This window comes from Bos indicus, chromosome 6 (assembly GCF_029378745.1).
Source record: "Bos indicus isolate NIAB-ARS_2022 breed Sahiwal x Tharparkar chromosome 6, NIAB-ARS_B.indTharparkar_mat_pri_1.0, whole genome shotgun sequence".
In the NCBI taxonomy this organism is placed as follows: Eukaryota; Metazoa; Chordata; class Mammalia; order Artiodactyla; family Bovidae; genus Bos; species Bos indicus.
The window spans coordinates 60,431,360-60,450,984 of record NC_091765.1 but is presented as its reverse complement, the minus strand read 5'-3'; the positions used below and the strand labels follow the sequence as shown (position 1 = coordinate 60,450,984).

The following is a 19,625-nucleotide window of genomic DNA, read 5'->3' as shown; positions in this document are numbered from 1 at the left end:
GAATAAATTATGACAGTTGAAATAATTATGATAGAGGGAAAGCTGCTGCGGAGAACACAGTTGACAATTGGGACTGATTTGACCTGATTCTGTCATATGAAAGCATGCATCTGTTTGCCAGGTTACATGAAAATGCTGTTTCCAAGGAGTCTAGTGTGTTTTGTTTATCTACCCCACCCCAACCCCCCCAAAAATGGAAAAACATTCTAAGCAGAGTCATAGCCTGCTAGTGATTCTTTCAAAATAAAGTGGCTGGAGCAGAGACCCATGTTGATTCTGATTCTCATTCTGAGCATCCATGTAAGATTTTAGTTGAGCAAAAGGCATTCTGGCTCTCAAGCTACAAATTGAAAGAGTTCTTAGTCCTGCTTCAGAGTGGAATAGTTTCCAGCTGGCCCTGGAGTTTATCACCTGTAACAAGGATTATTCCAGCGTCTCAGCCATCTTAGTCCTGCTTCAGAGTGGAATAGTTTCCAGCTGGCCCTGGAGTTTATCACCTGTAACAAGGATTATTCCAGCGTCTCAGCCAGTTGCACAGGTTTAACACACACTTCGTGTACTGCTCTGCTGTTAGAATCTTGAGATTCATAATATTTCTCATGCAGGCAGAGCTTTGCGTTTTCGTTTTGCACTGGGCTCTGCAAGCTATTGAACTGGTCCTAATCTCACTGTTTGTCCATGTTGTACGCTGCACCCCTGAATCAGGCTGACATCTAAAGTGGGGTCCCTGACTTGTTCTGTGAAAGATATTAAATATGGGGGGTCTGTGGTTTCTGTTGCAGACCCTCAGCTCTGTCACGGTGGCTCCGAAGCAGCCACTGACAACTGAAGTGAAGGAGTGCAGTTGTGTTCAGTGACACTCTGTTCGTAAGAGCAGGCAGGGAACGATGGACTGTGATCCTCAAGCCATCATTTGCCACCCCTGACTGAAATAGGGACCTTGTCCTTTGGAAACAAGAAGGCTTGGTCACCTTTGGACAGCTTTATGGTATTCTGAAAACCAGTCTCCAGAGCATTCCTGAACAGGTCTGGCTGGTAGGAGTACCTCTGTGACAGACCATCATTCAAACATCCCCCAGCCCGCACTCGAGCTTCTTCTCCATGAAGGCATGTTAATTCTATTTGTCAAGTATAAAGACATATGGATAATAAAAGGAAGGTAAACTCACAGTAAAAATAGGATGCCACCATGATGGGATTGTGGTTTTGTTTTTGTAAAGACTTACCATATTTGAGGGAAAAGAAAAAAGATGCTAGCTGTAAGGAGGCTAGCTGTGTATAAAAAGTAACCTTACCAAATAGGAAAGGTGTGTCTTCTTTGAAAGTGTATCAAGAAGTTAACTCCTGCTCTGTGTGTGTGTGTGTGTGTGTGTGTGTGTAGCCCAGCTCTACATACTTCTTCTGCCTCAGCATGCATGGAAATACCTTGTCCTGGGGTCTTTTCTGTAAATGATAAACAAAAGTTTATTTCTCAAAGAATACAAATATGAAGACAATTATCCGGGGAGTCAGTAAATCTTGATAGAAATCAACGTACAAGGGAAATTTATATATTGATTTCCTTAGGAGCAGAGGAGCCGTGGTTCATTTAGACAAATGTTCCGAAGAAAGAATCTAGTTAGGGGCTCTGGAAACACTTTGTGTGGAGATGATCAGGGTATAGATTTGCTTTGCTTTCATATTCAGTCACAAGAGATTATAATCTTCTCAGAACTCGCCTTCTGCCCATTCAGATAAAATATATGTTTTATTAACGTTGTTTCAGATGACATGAGAACTGAATGTGAACTAAAGTCATTTTTAAAGTGCTGACTGTAATAATAGCAGGAGAAAAATCCAGCCAAGTCCCCATTATTCACAGCATTATTCCCGTAGCAACGTGATCAGGAATAAGGGGTAAAGACCTTTGTTTATACTACTTATTTATTCAGAAATATTTGACTACTTGTTATGTGCCAGGCAGTGGTGAGTGAACACTTACCCAGGTGGTGAGTGAACAAGGCAGGTTCCACGTTAACACAGAGTTTCCTTTTTTTGTGGGGGAGAAGGAAGGACAGACAGTAAACAAATAAGCAGGGTAGTTTTAGATGCTTTGAGAGTTGGCGGTGACTGGGTGGTCTGGAGGGGTCTTCTACGGGTGATGACGATAAGAGGAAGTCCTTGGTGGGAGATTTAGGGGACTGAGTATCCAGGCAGCACCAACAGTGAGCACAGAGGCTCCAAAGTCCGGTGTGTTTGTGAACAGGGTGAAGCCAGAGCCCAGCAGGTATGGAAGAGGCAGGAAGTGAGGTCAGAGAGAGAGATGGGGTGGGGTGGGGGGTGGGGAAGAGCAGGGAAGCAACAGGACAAGTGTCTGGTGTGTAAAGAAGGAAACTCTCAGCCTTTGCCCTGGAAAGTTATTTAGACCAAGCACAGCACTTAATTTTTGTTACCAGGTCCAGTTGAAAGCGGAACCAAAGCTCCAACAGGGTTGGAGCCAGGATCGGAGAACTGAGGCCGTCTTTGTTCATTAAGGGGTGGGTCCTGGGGAGAGCCCATTCATTGGGAGGGAGGCAGGCTCAGGTGCCAGGCGCCTCACCCCCACCCCCGCCAAAACACAGAGCAAAGATGAGGCTGGCCAGGCCAACCTGTCCTCCATTTGTGGATCCGCCACATTTTTTAGCTGTGTGGGTTTTGAACCTTAGAGTCTCTTATAAAGTGAGAGTCGTGAGGCTCCCCTGAAGGGTTATTGTGTGGCCTGGTGATAATGTGCACCGAAAACAGAGCCTGGCTGGGTGGCAGGTTGAATAAGGTGGGAACCACTCGTGTTATTTGCTTTTAGCAATCAGTCACCCTAGTGTTGATATCTATTTTTATGTAGGTATTATTGAGTTTACAGTGTATCAGGGATATTTGTATCTACAGTAAGTTTCCAAAATTCAAATGACGGCAGAACGTCTTGGCTTTTTGTGTGATCTATAGTAGTGTTCCAACAGAGGAGCCCGCCTGGTTACAGTCCATGGGGTCTCAAAGAGTCGGACATAACTGAGCAGACAGACACACTCGTATTCCTTGTCTCTGCACAAAGGAATTGGGATCGTCTACGTAAGTATAGATGGTAAAGAATCCGCCTGCAATGCAGGAGACCCAGGTTTGGTCCCTGAGTTGGGAAGATTCCCTTGGAGAATGAAATAGCAACCCACTCCAGTATTCTTGCCTGAGAAGTCCCATGGACAGAGGAGCCTGGCAGGCTACAGTCTACGGGGTTGCAAAGAGTTGAACATGACTGAGCAACTAACACTTTCACTAAAACCTCTTGAAAGTTTAGAAACAGGTTTAAGAATGTACCTTCCTCACAAGAGGCTTTCGATGAGGCTGGGTGCGTGGAATTGAAAGGAATTCACCCACAGGCTCACTGTGGTTCATTTTTGGGCTTGTGTGTGTGTGTGTGTGTGTGTTGGCCACGCCTTGTGGCTGTGTGGTATCCTAATTACCGGACAAGTGATGGAACCCCAAAGTGAAAGTGTGGAGTCCTCACCACTGGACTGCCAGGGAAGTCCCTCGTCGTGGTTTTAAACTCAGAGCCTGATCTGTACCAGCCAGTGATAGGTCCCGTCATGGCACTTTTTGCATGAAAACCTCTTGCCTGGTATAGGGAGCTGTCATCTTCCCCAGAGGTTCCCTTGTTCTTGAACCTTGTCAGATAGGGTCTTTCTGGGTTTTGTTTTGTTTCAAAAAACAAAAGCAACCATTTTCTTTTTGTTTACCATCTGTCCTTTCAGGAAGGAAGACACCTCATGGTTTTACAATTCATGTATATTTTACATTAGTTTTATCCTTTGATTGTGCCCTAAACTTTATATCTTGAACATGGCATGAATTATCTCTTACTTGAGAACTAAACATAAATTATGTGTATTCTCTATTTGCTCAGATATTCAGAGAAGCAAGGTGGTTGTGTTTTTTATTTTTTAGTTGTAATACAGCACAGATGCAAGCAGATGCTCATTAATTCTTGCTCTCTTCAAAGATGGACTTTAAAAAATTTCTCATTTCCTGGTTGCTCTCAAATATCCTTTTTTGCCTCATTAGTAAGCTGACTGGTAACTATTGTGTTTTCTCTCTAGTGGCATGAGAAAGTCCTTTGTTTAGAAAAATGTGCCTTGAATTTCAATACTCTTAAACCACTTTAGATCCTCAGCTTCACACTTCCAGTTGGAGCGTTAGCTCCTGTGTGTGCCAGTCAACAGTTAACAGGCTGCGTGGTGCTGGGAAGGGGGCGCAGGAGCAGGGAGGTGGGAAGGCAGCTCATTTTGCAAAGGAAGGTACGCTTGTCGGAGGTGTTCCTGTTGTCGTTTGGTCTTGGGAAGGAGAGAACCTTTCCTTAAGCTGAATTGTCTGAAACTTAGTAGACACCAGATGGTGAATTTGCATAAATTCAGAATTCAGTTCAGGGATCTTTCACCTGCAGCATGTGGATTCTAAAGGGGTCTATGCATGAGTTTCTGGGGTTATTGAACTTTCTCCCCCACCCCCCTGCAATGGTGTGTCAAAGTGTGGGTCTGTAGACATTTCTTTCTGGGATGTTTTCATCAGAGTTCAAAGATTTCATGATCCAACACAGGTTTAGAAACCTTCCTCTTCGCAGACCTTCCTCCCCTACTCCCCCTCAACTGGTAACCACACCGTGCAGTGTATACGTCAGGTCTACACTGCAGGCCTTCCCACCGTTGAGTCTGACACTGATTAACAAGTGCCATCCCTCCAGCACTAATATCTTAGGAGGTGAGTTACCAGTATTGCTCCCATTTCACAGATGAGAAAACTGAAGAACAAAGAAGCTAAGGGCCTTGGCTGAGGGCAAGTAGTGAATAAATATCAGGAACAAGAAATCTGAAGCTGGAGGAAAAGAGAAACTGTCAGGTTCAGGCGTTGGTACTAGAGTTCTCATGATATGAAGTTTTATGTCTTTACTTCATTGCCATGTGGATAATGCTGGTCTGTGCTGGCGCTCAGATGGCTCAAAAGACTCTCAGTGATGAAAGACAAGCATCAAAAACTAGCGCGAAGCAGCGAGTTCTGCAAACATGGAGCGAGAAGTACCCTGGCAAGTCTTTGCTGTACGTGCTCAGTTTGTGAAGCATGGGCAGTGTGCACTGCATAAGAAGTAGGTGGCTGTGCTGGGGAGATATGTCTTCTTCCAAGAGCTAGAATCGACATGTGATTCTGGTATGCTTTTTTTTTTTTTTTTTTAGGAATTTTCTATTCATTTGGATGCCCAGTTACCCATGCCAAGTAGTTCTGCTATTTCCGGCTTTTTTTTTTTTTTAATGAAAACCTTGCCAATTACTTACTCCATTCATTTTCCCAAGAAATAGTCGCCAAGAGCATGCTGATCAGGCAGCATTCGCCTGTGTGGCTGGTGTGGATTTCATCCTGGGGTTGAATTCTTCCCACTGGCATATTGTACTGTGAGAAGGGGGAGTGAGCTTACGCCTGACTCTAAATTTAGCCTTCCCCGCTTTCAGAATGGCACGTCTCACACAGAAGCCCAACTATGGGCTGATGTTTCTTCCCCAGCACATTACAAGGTGTGGAGTTGGTGAAGCAGCTGCCACCAGGACTCTTCTGCATTTTTTGCATGACATTTCAAAGATCGCTCTGAAGTGTCCCCAGTTATGGCTGGTTTTCTCTTCAACACTTAAATCAAGCAGTGTCTATTAACCTCAAATAAACAGACCTTGTTAAAAGTTCACAGTGTCATTTTTCTGAGTCCTGCCTTCAGGGAAAAACGTAGTAGGTACATATAGATGTTATTTCATTAAATGAACCACTAATAATAATTCTAATTTCAAATAGCCAAGGGACCAATAATATACACAAAAGAAACAGCTTACATCCTCAGGTGTCTCGACTTAAGGTTATTTAAGCATAATCCATATACTTAGGTATAAACTTTTTATCAAGAACCAAAAGCACCTGGTGTAAATAAAAAGTTAGTCAAGGAAATGCTGCCCATGCATCTTTGTAGTAAGAATCAAAGCATTTGAATCCTAAAAATCTGAATATTAGGAAATTTCAAATTTTCTTGTCCCTGGTATTTATTCACTGTTTGCCCTTGGGTCAAGGCCCTTAGCCTCTTTGCTCTTCAGTGTCCTTGTCTGTCTGAGATGAAAAACCCAGGATTCAGATTAAGTGACTTGCAGAGTGTTTACTCAAACCGGGACTGGAAACTAGACCTTTGGATCCTTTGCTGATGAGCTAAGTTGCCTCCAAACATTGGCGTTGATGGGGGCAGTGCAGAGGAGCACGGGAGGTAACCTCATGCTAGGGTAAGTGGTGCCCAGCAGATCCGAGGAGAGACCACAAATTACCCCCAGGCAACCTCCCTGCCATGGAAGATGTTTTGTCTCAGTCGCTGCCCAGCCCCACCCAGCTGGGACATGACACCATCTGATAACCTGCCCAGCCCCACCCAGCTGGGACATGACACCATCTGATAACCGTAGCGATGCAGTCAGTTCCACTTGCGGCATAGCAGACATTCTTTGCACACGCCATCCCATTTAACTGGGTTCTCGTGATTACCCTGAGCGAGGGGGCCTTGTCCCTTTTTCACTGACTAGAAAGCAGGTTCTGAGGGTCACAGAGAGGGAGCCCAGGAAAAAGAGAAGGTAAGTAACCAGCAGGATTTGAACACAGCTCTGACCACTTACTTAGCTAAAGGGCTTCTCTTGGGAATTTTCAATGCCTTCTCTCCCTGCAAAAGTTCACAGGCCACAAGGTGGCGGGGGAGGGTGGGCGGGGGCGTGCTCCTCTGTTTACCTAAAAGCCCAGTTGCAAACCATTTGCCCCATTTTGAACACCTGTGCATAGTAACCTGCTGGTTCATTCGGGAGACAGACCGTGAGGTGGTTCTGCAGGACTGTGAAGAAGCGTGGGGTCCATGTCTTAGGTGCATTCCCAGGAGACCAGAATTAGAGTCCTACAGGCCCACAATCAAATGCTGACTTCAGGCACTGCTGTGTGACCTTGGTCAAGCCCCTCCACTCTCTCTCAACTTGTTTCCCTTTCTATAGCTGAGAACATAGTATTTACCTTGTCAGGTTGCTGCTAGGGTGGCACAGAGCCAGCACTCAGTAAAAGGTAGTCTGGTAGTTGCTATTGACTGGGAGTGTGACTGATCACACACACTGCAGCATGGTTACTTGAGCCTTAGAGTATGCATATCACAATGCTTTTCTCAAGTGTTGAGGCAGATACTTACATATTTGTATTACAAAAGTTATGTGTTCTTATTGCATAATATTCAAATGACTATATTAAATACATTCCTCTGTTATTCCATCACCAGATAAGAGGTTTGGATGTTAAGCTGTTCCAGATATTTTGCCATGCATATATTGAAATTCACACTCAAACTTTTTCGGTGGTTTTTCCTGTAAGACCGTATATCTGTGACTTGGATTGTTTGCTTTTCCCCCATTGAATAAGATGTCACAGTCACTGTTCAGTAGCAAGTGGACAGCCCTGCGTTTCTGCCCAGTGATTGTACTCCGCTGTCTCTCACATTCTGATTGCAGCTCTCATCCCCTCAGGGTCCCGCTGGCCGCTCCATGACCCTGGCCACAGGGCCCCTGCGGAGACAGGTTTCTGGCTTTCCTCCTCTTTATCTGTTATCCAGCCTCTTCAGTTTGGTCAAGTGTGAACCTGCCTGTGACTGACTTGGGGCTCTGCCCTCAGGCCCCTTCAAATTGGCTGTGCCCAAACCAGACAGGTGGTGAGCACTCTGGGTCGGGAGGTTAAGTGGCTTCACTAGGGTCCCCCTGGAAGCTCAGAGCAGCTCCAGGGGTGGAACTCAAAGCATTCAGCCCCAAACCCCAAACTGCTGCCGGCCTCTCTCCACATGCCGTTCCTCTCTTCCCTGGTACAAATCTGTTTTCTCACCCTTGAGCTCATTTCCTGGCCAGGCCTCGGCCCACCTCTGCCCTTGGCCTGCTGCTCGGCCTTCACCTCTCCTGCTTCGTCCCCCTCTCCGGGTGCAGTCCTGGGAGAATCCCTGGATTGTAACACTGTAGCTCTATTAATAAAATGTCGGAAGTGCTAGTAAAGCAGGTAAGGCTGTTGCCATGTCTTTGTTTCCATATGTTTTTTATTGGGAGCAGGTGGAGCTGGAAAACGAAGATAAGTACTCTGCTGCTGTTCTCTGCAAACCGTTTCCCGTATTTCACTGTGATATTTTAGGCTTGATTACCTCCCACGGTTGATACGATCCTCTGTAAACTCAGCTGGCATCTTTTGGCTCCATCGTAAAGTGGCTCAAAATACACGCTTCTGTGTGAGGGAGTTCAGCTAAAATAAGCACCGAAAGGCTATTAATTACAGCCAAGTTGGGAAATAAGATGGGATGTCAGCGCTTAGAGTCGATGTTAATGGGACTGCAGTAAATAGCAGGTACCGTGTGAATGCTAACGTGTTGTTTCTGCTCTGTTCCCTCATGCCTTCCCGGATTCAGAGAGAGGTAACCGGCCGATTTTCTCTTCTCCCCCTCTTTGTGCTGTCTTCAGTGTCTAGCAAAGCTCATTTGCTTTCTTCATCCCCTGTCACCTTCATCACAGCCATCGCTGTCTTTACAAGGAGGAACTTTGTTTTAACTTTTTCTCATCATCATTGTTACATGTCCTGCGTTCAAAACACTGTGGCCGTGCCTCTGGGGCCGTGGTCCTCTGCTGCTTGACCCTGTCTGGGGAAGGTGATGGGCAGAGCCATGACTTGGTCCTTCTCACTGCTGGCTGAGCACAATCTAGTCAGCGTGCTGGGGAGAAGACATGATAGAAATATCAGGTTAGGTACCAGGTTGTGTAAGGAGGCTTTCCGTGCTTTGTGAAGAACTAATTTGGCCACCATGCGAAGAGTTGACTCATCGAAAAGACTCTGATGCTGGGAGGGATTGGGGGCAGGAGGAGAAGGGGACGACAGAGGATGAGATGGCTGGATGGCATCACCGAGTCGATGGACGTGAGTCTGAGTGAACTCCGGGAGTTGGTGATGGACAGGGAGGCCTGGCGTGCTGCGATTCATGGGGTCGCAAAGAGTCCGACATGACTGAGTGACTGATCTGATCTAAATACTAGGACTGGCTTGTTAGGACTTCTCCAAAGAGCTTTGTTGGTAAGGTTTGACTCTAGGATGACAGCCAGAGGGACTGACTCAATTTCAGTCTGGATTATTAGCTAAAATATATGGAATTCTTCTCCTCTCCTCACATCTAGAAGAACATACCGATAGAAAGGCTGCACCTCCAAAATGAAAGGTATTTGTACCTCAGACACGTGTATTTTCGGTACTCTGAATGTCAGCCTGACCGTTGGCTGATTGGGGGCTTTTAAGCTCCACGATTCCTCAGCTCTGTCACTTCATAAAAGCTCCATTTTTGATGGAAGGAGAACCTTTGGGAATTTTTCCTGTTGAAAGAATGATGTCAGTACTGCTTGGCAAAGTGAAGAGACACCAGCGACGGCATCTTTGCTCTTTGTGCTGGAGTCTGACCCAGGTGCTCCCTCAGGGGAGGAGGGGAGGAGGGGCTGAGCTCCTAGGGCCACTTCCTCCTTTAGGATGAGCTGCAGTCATCGCTCAGTGGCCCGAGGGAAGGGAGACTGCATAGGCTGTGTGGTGACACTTCCACGGTCAGAGTCTCCCAGAGGGCATGCTTAGGAGATTTGGGGAGCCTGATTGATTCTCTCACTCCTTCTGAGGAGGCCCTGGCCCCTGGAGGTGGTAGAAGTTTCTGGAGGATGAGGGCTGTGGGTTTGGACACCAGCTCCCTGGTCTGAAGTCCCCACTAAGTCTTGTGGGAGCCAATGGTGAGAATGTGTTCACATGTTTGGTAGGTCCTGCTGCTGCTAAGTCACTTCAGTCGTGTCCGACTCTGTGCGACCCCATAGACGGCAGCCCACCAGGCTCCCCCGTCCCTGGGATTCTCAGGCAAGAACACTGGAGTGGGTTGCCATTTCCTTCTCTAATGCATGAAAGTGAAAACTGAAAGTGAACTCGCTCAGTCGTGTCTGACTCTGAGCGACCCCATGGACTGCAGCCTACCAGGCTCCTCCGTCCATGGGATTTTCCAGGCAAGAGTACTGGAGTGGGTGCCATTGCCTTGGTAGGTCCTACCATCCGACGTTATCCAGGGCTCCTCTCTGGGACCCGTTGCTCTGAATATTAACAGCAAAGGCCATTCTAGAGAGGCTACAAACGCTGGTTTGCCCACTGCACCTGTAGTGTTTATTTGCAGGTAGTCGCTTTTCAGATTTGCTGTGTACGCAGTCTGTCTCGTGAAAGCACCTGGTAAAGAAAGGATTCCCTGTGGAAAAGGTGTGTTTACGCAGGTGATGAGTTGCTAGAATGCCCCTTTCAGAGTTTACAAACTGAGCATCTTCTTAAGTTTGCAAAGAAAGTTGAGTTTACCAAATCGGAGCCTGAGCTTTGTGAAATTAGTAATGCCTGCATATGGTGTGTGTGCCGCTGGGTGAAATAAGAAAAATCAAAGTGGCTCGTACGTGTATGTAGCCAGTATGTACGTGTAACCTTCTGGATTAATTAGCCATTTAGGAGGAAGGCATTTCTCATCCCCTTTCCCTTTCTTCCCTTCCCCAAGCCCCCAAAACAATAGTTTCAAAGTGTAATAAGAAAATAAGAGCCGTTAGGCAAAGAAGAGCAGGCAGCCTTGAAAACAGGACTCCTCCTTTTAGGCCCTTTGCAGGTGAGATGAAAAGAGAAAGCCCCTTATCATAAAGGGCTGGATTTGGAATGTTTGGACCAAATCTCCTTGCTGCTCTTTTCTCCTTGTTTGCAGGTGGGACCTGTCCTCTGCAGTGGTAACAACTCGGTTCGCTTATCAACTCCACAGAAAGATAACCTGGGAGGAAAGGGTCTTGGGAACATTTCAGCAAGTGTTATTATATTCGTACCTCTGCAAAGATTTATTAAAATGTCCTTTGTGGATAAGGAGACAGTAGGAGACAGTATTTCAAAGTGGACCTTTTTTTTTCTTTTTACTTCTTTTTCCTCATGTATAATAACAACAAATGTTAATCAGTTTCCTCCATGTGCCAGCGTGTTTCAGACATAACGTGTATTTGACCTGAGCAAACATAAAAGACTTTACTAAAAAGACTTTACATAAAAGACTTTACTAAATTGTGGAGACTTCGTCAGGAGCGCTAACAGAAAAGATTTAGCGAGAGACTGAATGGCAGGGAATCTAACAGAAAAGAAAGGAGCGAGCTACTGCCAGACACATCTGGGCTGTCGTGTGTGGGACCAGGGCAGTTCCAGAAAGCAGAGCCCAGTCCCATAGGCACACGTTGTGGGGAGGCAAGTTTTCATTCATCATTAAGAGAAAATGTGTTGGTTTGTGGGAGTGTCCCAGTAGTGGAGCTCCTCCTGATCTGTTAACTAAGTGAGGTTTTATACCACTGATACCTTCTAAGTACCACCCGTCTGGGTGCTATAGAAGGAGGGAAGAAACGTTAGCCTGGGTAACCACTAAGAGGTCTGTCAGTTCAGTCGCTCAGTCGTGTCCGACTGTTTGCGACCCCATGAATCGCAGCACACCAGGCCTCCCTGTCCATTACCAACTCCCAGAGTTCACTCAGACTCACGTCCATCGAGTCGGTGATGCCATCCAGCCATCTCATCCTCCGTCGTCCCCTTCTCCTCCTGCCCCCAATCCCTCCCAGCATCAGAGTCTTTTCCAATGAGTCAACTCTTCGCATGAGGTGGCCAAAGTACTGGAGTTTCAGCTTTAGCATCATTCCTTCCAAAGAACACCCAGGACTGATCTCCTTTAGAATGGACTGGTTGGATCTCCTTGCAGTCCAAAATCAGATTGATTATATTCTTTGCAGCCAAAGATGGAGAAGCTCTATACAGTCAGCAAAAACAAGACCGGGAGCTGACTGTGGCTCAGATCATGACTTAAATTCAGACTTAAATTGAAGAAAGTAGGGAAAACCACTAGACCATTCAGGTATGACCTAAATCAAATCTCTTATACAATATCCAATTATACAGTGGAAGTGAGAAATAGATTTAAGGGGCTAGATCTGATAGATAGAGTGCCTGATGAACTATGGACGGAGGTTTGTGACATTGTACAGGAGACAGAGATCAAGACCATCCCCATGGAAAAGAAATGCAAAAAAAGCAAAATGGCTGTCTGGGGAGGCCTTACAAATAGCTGTGAAATGAAGAGAAGCGAAAAGCAAAGGAGAAAAGGAAAGATATAAGCATCTGAATGCAGCGTTCCAAAGAATAGCAAGAAAAGATAAGAAAGCCTTCCTCAGCGATCAGTGCAAAGAAATAAAGGAAAACAACAGAATGGGAAAGACTAGAGATCTCTTCAAGAAAATTAGAGATACCAAGGGAACATTTCATGCAAAGATGGGCTCAGTAAAGGACAGAAATGGTATGGACCTAACAGAAGCAGAAGATAGTAAGAAGAGGTGGCAAGAATACACAGAAGAGGTCTGTAGATGCCTCTTAAATTCCTTTTGAAGAGGGATAAGATCACAAGCAAGTTTTCATTTACGGAAGAGTTGCAAGGGGAGGGATTTAGGGAAAGAGTGAGCAGTTCTGTCTTGGCAGCTTTTTAATGGAACCCATTTGAATAAAGAATCATTGATTCATTCATTCTATACAGATGGATTAAGCCCCTGCAGGGCGATTAAAATGCTGTCAGCTGAGAACAATAAAAGCACTCTTTTGTCTTTTCCCTTTGCCATTAAGAAATTTGAGGCTGTTGTGTAAGATGTCTTAGCACTGACATTTTTCCCTGACAGAACTTACCGCTGGTCCGCTGGGGGAGTAATTAATGGGGAGAAGAGCAAAAGAATAGGAACAAAAAGAGCTGGAATCACAAGGGTTTCCAACTAACGGTGAAAGTAGCTGATTCCTGGTACGCCCTTCTGTTACAGTTTAAGGGGGAGACACAGCTGTGAACCTTCCACTTCCTGGTTGATGGAGGAAATGCAGTGATCCCCTGACTGCAGGAAATGGGTGAGGTGAAACTCCAGAGGGGACTAGCTCCTCTCTAGCAGACGTTTCCTCGCTCCAGGAGAAAGCTGCAGCAAAGGACAGAAGTGGTGCTGGCTGCTCAGTGCCACACACAGTGTCTCGGATAGACGGGCATCTTGGAGAATGTGTCAGAAAAGACAGGAGCCTGTTCTGACTGGACCTCGGGGGTCATCTGAGACAGATTTGTGGCTTTATTGGTGACCATGCCAAGGCCCTGGAGGAGGCATGACCCAGGGGTGGGGCAGGGAGCAGAGGGACATAGAAGTCCATCCGAGCCTGTCTCAGCTCTGAGATGCAACACTCTCGGGGCTGTGAACACCAGTGCTGCTGGTGGCTCTGAGACGCAAAGTCGGGGACAGGAGAGACAGTGAAGGCCCGAAGGGGAAGAAGCAGCTCCTGCAGGGTGCTACAGCAGGCTGACCGCACCCTCACAGTGTCACAGCCCCTGCGGGCCCTGTTCAGCTGGGTGACAGCCACCAGCTCCGGGTGCTCTTCCCTCCCCATCCCCATCCGTGGTGCTGGGCTGATTGATAGAAATACTGTAGCCATGGAGGCTGGTAATTAAAGCAATTTCTTGTCCCCTCAGGATACAGGCGGAGAAAGCAATGGCACCCACTCCAGTACTCTTGCCTGGAAAATCCCATGGACGGAGGAGCCTGGTAGGCTGCAGTCCATGGGGTCGCTGAGGGTCAGACACGACTGAGTGACTTCACTTTCACTTTTCACTTTCATGCATTGGAGAAGGAAATGGCAACCCACTCTAGTATTCTTGCCTGGAGAATCCCAGAGACGGGGAGCCTGGTGGGCTGCCGTCTCTGGGGTCGCACAGTCAGACACGACTGAAGCGACTTAGCAGCAGCAGCAGGATACAGGAGAAGCTCTAGAAAATGTTAAGGTGCTGTTACATATGGGCATAAGGACTTTTAGGATCATAGCACTGATCAGAAAAAAAGTCTGAAAGGCTGAGTCAGGCCATGTCTTAGTCAGCGTGAAACTGGGTGTACGTCATTGACTGTCCTCTCTGCTTTAATGTATATTTGAGGAGCCCCAGGGTGAGAAGTTGAAGAAGGGAGAAGGAAAGGCAATGCACTGTGGTCTCTCAGCTGCTTCACTCTGAAGCTGGGACCCAGACACCGTTCTCCAGGGGATGGCCCGAGAGGCCGAGGTCACCCCAGACCTCCGTGGCACTGAGACTGAGTGGCCTGTCTCCTGCTGCTCAGCCTCTGTGGTCCTGGGTTCTTCCGAAGCCCCTTCCTTTGTGTCTTTGGAGCCAGCCTGTCCTGGGCTTTCCTCCTTCCCAGAAGTCTTTCTTCATCCTTTCATTGGGCCCTTGGCCTCAGATAGGCCTTCAAATGCCTTTCCTCCTGAGATCCAGGCCTTGTTTTGTGTTTTCTCGCTCCCTACCTTTTCATCTGCTTCTCTGTCTTCACTCCGCCCGCACCCCCCACTCCACCCGCCCAGCTCCAGACCTGGCCTCAGCTCAGGGACTGAGTGTCCACCTGATCAGTGGGCCCGCAAACACCTCACACATCTTGTCCAACCTGAAGCTCACCAGCCTCCTTCACCAGATCCTTCCCTCTCCCATCCCCAGTGTGAGGGCGCTTAGTTTTCCCAGCAGGGACTCCAGAGCTATTCCGGATTCTGCCTCTCGTCTCCCACACCCGTGAGTCCTGCAGACATCTGTCTGATACCTCTTACCCATCTGTCTCCTCCACCTTCCCTTGACCCACTTTGTTCTACCAGAAGCAACTTTTTAAAACACATGTCAGAGGGGGTCATGTGTCGTATGACAGACTTGATGGCTCAGAGTAAGAGCCAGATTCCTGCCAGGACATGGTGCAACCTCCCTGCAGCCATGGACCCTCACCACAGTGCCAGGGCTCATGCCTAGGACTAGGAGTTCTTCCAAACCCTCTGTGGGCTTGCTTACCTCTGTGCCTTTGCTCAAGCTCCTCTGAGTGTTCCTTGAACCACTGCTGCCCTCTCACCCTGGGGAGTTCCTGGTACTTAGAGATGCAGCTTAGATCTCACTGAGCTTCTCTGTCATTGAACAGCTGGCTGCCTAGGCTGGCACCTTGTCTGTTTGTGTTGGCATCTCTGATGTGTCGTAGTGGCTCAGAAGGTGTTTGTGGAAGTGAATTGAATATTACTTTTAAATGTAAGTTCTTATACCATATCGTAATTTGGTTAGAATGTGAAGCCTACAGGGAAGTGTATTAGTTTTATATTGCTGCTATAATAAATTACCACAAACTTAGTGGCTTAAAGTCACACAGATTTATTCTCTTATATAGTTCTGGAGATCAGAAATCTGGTCTTAGAGGCGAAAAATCATGGTGTCAGCAGGGCAGTGTTCCCACTAGAGAAGCCTTCCCACTTTTCCAGTCTTTAGAGGCTGCCTGCCTGCCTTGGCTTGTAGCCCTTGCGCCTGTTCTTTTATTGATAAGTCCCTTTGTAAGGTGAGTGCTTCCTCTTTCCCCTGTAAGATAATCCAGGGTCACAGCCCCAACTCAGAATCCTTCACTCAGTCCCACCTGCAGAGTCCTCTTTGTAAGGTCACCTATTCACAGACTCTGGGAGTTAGGACAGGAATGTCTTGGGAGGGTCGTTATTTTGTCTATAGCTGCAGCCATTTTCAGAAATCAGGTGCTGAAAAGGCAGGATTTTACAACCACCAGTTAATAGGTATTTGGATTTCATTCTGAATAATGATGAGATTAGCTCAGCCATATATTTCTCTTACAAGAAGGAAGTTGTTCGACTTGTCTGTGCTCCAGGCCTGAAAGTGAATTCTTACAAATCCTCATTCTTGGGTCTTTTTGCTCCTTTAGAGTGATTTGGGATATGTTTCATGGTAATTAAATAGAGACATGCAAATCTCCTGACCCCCCCTCCACAGGGAAGAGACGAGGGAACTTGTTTTCTCTTGGGAGGTTAAATTACCAACAGATTTCTGCCTCCCTGATCTATTAGCCTGGTACCTAGGAGGGAACAGGAAAAAACAAAGCTGTTTTTAAAAAAAAAAAAGAAGTATCAGAATGCCCCAGAGCCTGCGCTGCTAAGCTGCCCGTTTGGGAAAATGTGGATCAGATGGTCGACTTAGACCTTAATCACTTTCTCCTGAGCCAGAAGAAGATGAAGATTAATAATAATAATTTTAAAAAATTACCCCTATGGGGTTGCATCTGAAGCGTGATGGGAGTGATCCATTGCTTATTGATCAGGGCCTGCTTGGCCCTCCCTGATGGTGGCCTTATTACACTTGTAGGCCAGCCAGCAGTCACAGAGAGCAGGATGGATCTTGGATGCTTACATCATAGATTATCAGAGCCGGAAAGGAGTCCTGGAGAATTCCATCTTTTTTTGACCTCATGTCCAAGACTGTATAGCTCGGTGGAATCAGGAATGGGACTAGAAGTTGGGGTGCCTGGGTTCTGACCCGTTGCCCTCTGGCTGTCCCTTCCTCTCTCAGAGGACAGATGCTGGTGAGGTCTCTACTAAAGGTGGGGTACAACGAGCTGTAATCCTTTGTGGTCCAGAACGCAGATCCTTTCAGCATTGAGACACAAGCAAGGTGCTGGGGGCCAGAGGGCCAGAGGGCTTTCGCACTGGGCCACGCGGAGTAGATGGTGTAGTGAGCTGCAGAGTGTGCCGGATGGTCAGCGCACACCTGGCCGGGCAGGGGGAGGTGCTGTGAGTGGACACGGAGACCCAGCTTTCGGGGGCAGAGGGGAGAGCTGCTTAGCTGGACTAAGGATGCTGGGAGAGTTGGTGGGACAAACTTTGGAACTCCAGAAATCCAGACAAAATTTTTTGGACTTTCCATGGGTGACCACAAGAACTTCAAAGACTTAGCATCAGAAAAATGCTGACTGAAAGTGGAACTTTGAAGAAGAAGAGCAGTGTGTGGCGTGACTCTGTGTGTTATCACTTTAGGAACTGTCCAGAAAAGAGAAGTCGCCAGGAGGAGGCAGGCCTGAAATGACTTCCCTCGAGCATGGTCTCCAACAAAAGTGATGCCTTCTCACCGTTTCTCCAGTCATGTGCTGTCCGATGGGGGCTGGGACTCGGGAAGGCCTCGGGAGCACAGTGTGGAGCAAGGCTGGCGGTTCAGTCGCTCAGTCGTGTGCGGCCCCATGGACTGCAGCACGCCAGGCTTCCCTGTCCATCACCAACTCCCAGAGCCTACTCAGACTCGTGTCCATCAGGGTGGTGATGCCATCCAGCCATCTCATCCCCTGTCGTCCCCTTCTCCTCCTGCCTTCAGTCTTTCCCAGCATTAGGATCTTTTCCAGTGAGTCAATTCTTTGTATCAGGAGGCCAAAGTATTGGAGTTTCAGCAAGGCTGTGCTTACCCCCAAAGTCTGGGCCCAGCTTCTCACCCAGACCCACCCTCAGCCCACTATCAGAGCAGCCATTCATACCTCTGACCACAGGCCAACTTTCTCAATGGATAATAGGGTGCATGCTGCTTGCCCTGTGCTTGAGAGAGGGGGGCACTCAGTACCAATTAAAGCCAGGCCCAGAGACTGGGTATTGAGGGTGAATAAGGCACAAAAGGAGAAGGCAATGGCACCCCACTCCAGTACTCTTGCCTGGAAAGTCCCATGGACGGAGGAGCCTGGTGGGCTGCAGTCCATGGGGTCACTAAGAGTCGGACACGACTGAGCGACTTCACTTTCACTTTTTCACTTTCATGCATTGGAAAAGGAAATGGCAACCCACTCCAGTGTTCCTGCCTGGAGAATCCCAGGGATGGGGGAGCCTGGTGGGCTGCTGTCTATGGGCTCACACAGAGTCGGACACGACTGAAGTGACTTAGCAGCAGCAGCAGCAAGGCACAAAATCATCTTCACAGAGCTTCAAAGGAGGTGTGGGGAAGACAGAACTCACAAGCAGACACTCATGGTACTCAGTGGTGGGTGTTGTGTGTGCAAGGAGCATGCCAGCACTGGACAGGGTGCTTACCCAGCTTCAACTGGGTCTTCAGCTGTGGCCAGAGCCTGGAGACAGTGTGAGCAAAGGCAGGGAGGCGAGACCTGCCTAGAAATCCTGAGCGCTGGCAGGGCTGGCAATGAAGGGGTGGATTCAAGACTCTGTCAGGAGGAAAATAGGCTGAATGCAGGGGTTGGGTACGGAGTGCGGGGCTAGGAATGGCGGGGTGGGAGTCAGGACGGGCCCTGGTTGTAGTATGGAGGGCACCAACTGCGATGGAAGGTGAGGACACGGGAAGGTGGAGCAGAGCAGGTCCGTGGGCAGGTGTGCACAGGTGGAGATTCAAGTGCCTGTGGGTGGCCAGGAGCCGCTGCAAGGTGGCCTGGGGCACAGCAAGGTGATGAGACAGGCTTTTCTGGCCAGGCCTTCACAGTGGCCAGTTGCCTTCAGCAGATAGATTCCTGTTCCTTCCCAAAGAAGCCAAATCGTTGTTGGGGAAAATCTGTCCTAGACTACAAGAACATCACCAGCTCTTACACTGAGAAGTGATTAATAAATTAATCTGTGGTTATGCCTACAAACAGGGATCCAAGCTTGGCAGCACCTGCCAGGAAATCATTGTGATCCATTGCCAGATGGGGAAGTATGAGCGTTTATTTTTCATAAACCTCTGATCTTTTTAACTGCTGTCCTCAGTAATAGTGAGAAATGTAGTTGTGTGGCGTGGTTCTTTGAAGCCAGGTCAGGTCACAGGCACTGTCCTTTCCATCAGTAAAGGAGATGCTGAAATCCAGGGCCAGCTGCAGGCTCACCGCGGAGTCTGAGCTGACAGTTTTGGGGTGATGCTGCCGTGGCCGCCCCAAGCCCTGGAGTGAGAGGCGTGATTAGCAGAATCGAGTGCCTCTGACGGGACTTCGGTCTGTGGCGTCCTTCCGTGTCCCCGTGACTGCCTCTCAGCCTGCTCTGCAGCCGTGGGTCGGATCCAGTCTCTGGGCACGTGTTTACACGTCAGAGCCTGTTTTGCTTCTGCTACATCATGGTGTGTGTCACAGTATCGCGCGTACAGATTCATGCTCCTCTCAAGCCTGTGTTCTGTTTTGTGATCATAATATTTATAACCATGACATTTGTTGTTACTAGATAGCAGGTTCCCATAAAGTTCAGTTTTCATTATGTGCTGTTCATTAAGATTCCAGAAGCTCAACAGACAGAGTCTGGGGAACATTGTAGTTATTTTAGTCAGAAATGAATTCCTCACATCCACACAACTGTTCCTCTATTTGAGGTGGCTGTTGACATTTATTTATGTTTTTTAACCACTGCATACTCTGTTTACCTCTGACACGCTGGCTCCTAGCTCAGTTAACATTCATAACTAGAATGTGTGTTGTAAAGGTTCCTTATTCTAATGGACTGATAAACTTTGTTTGCACAGAGATTTTGCTTATGTAGCAAGGGACAAAGATACAAGAATTTTGAAATGTCATGTATTTCGATGTGACACACCAGCAAAAGCCATTGCCACAAGTCTCCACGAAATCTGTTCCAAGGTAAGGTGGGTCAGGGCAGAGGAGTTCAACCCTCTTTTTTTCCCTCACTGCTGAGCAAGGAAAGGGGTGTGGAAGGACAGGAGCTGA

General features: G+C 47.6%; 1 protein-coding gene across 15 annotated transcripts in view; it reads left to right on the top strand.

The window, feature by feature from the left end:
* Positions 1 to 19,625, top strand: part of APBB2 (amyloid beta precursor protein binding family B member 2) — a 385,290-nt gene that overhangs the window by 352,093 nt on the left and 13,572 nt on the right. For 12 of the 15 annotated variants that reach the window (XM_070791347.1, XM_070791344.1, XM_019962637.2 and 9 more), the window contains one exon: positions 19,424 to 19,538. In XM_070791347.1, the coding sequence (XP_070647448.1) occupies positions 19,424 to 19,538 (115 nt within the window). Of the gene's footprint in view, positions 1 to 5,327; positions 6,654 to 6,883; positions 8,501 to 19,423; positions 19,539 to 19,625 lie in introns of those variants that run through there. The other 3 variants (XM_019962644.2, XM_019962643.2, XM_019962642.2) reach the window with 3 other exon arrangements.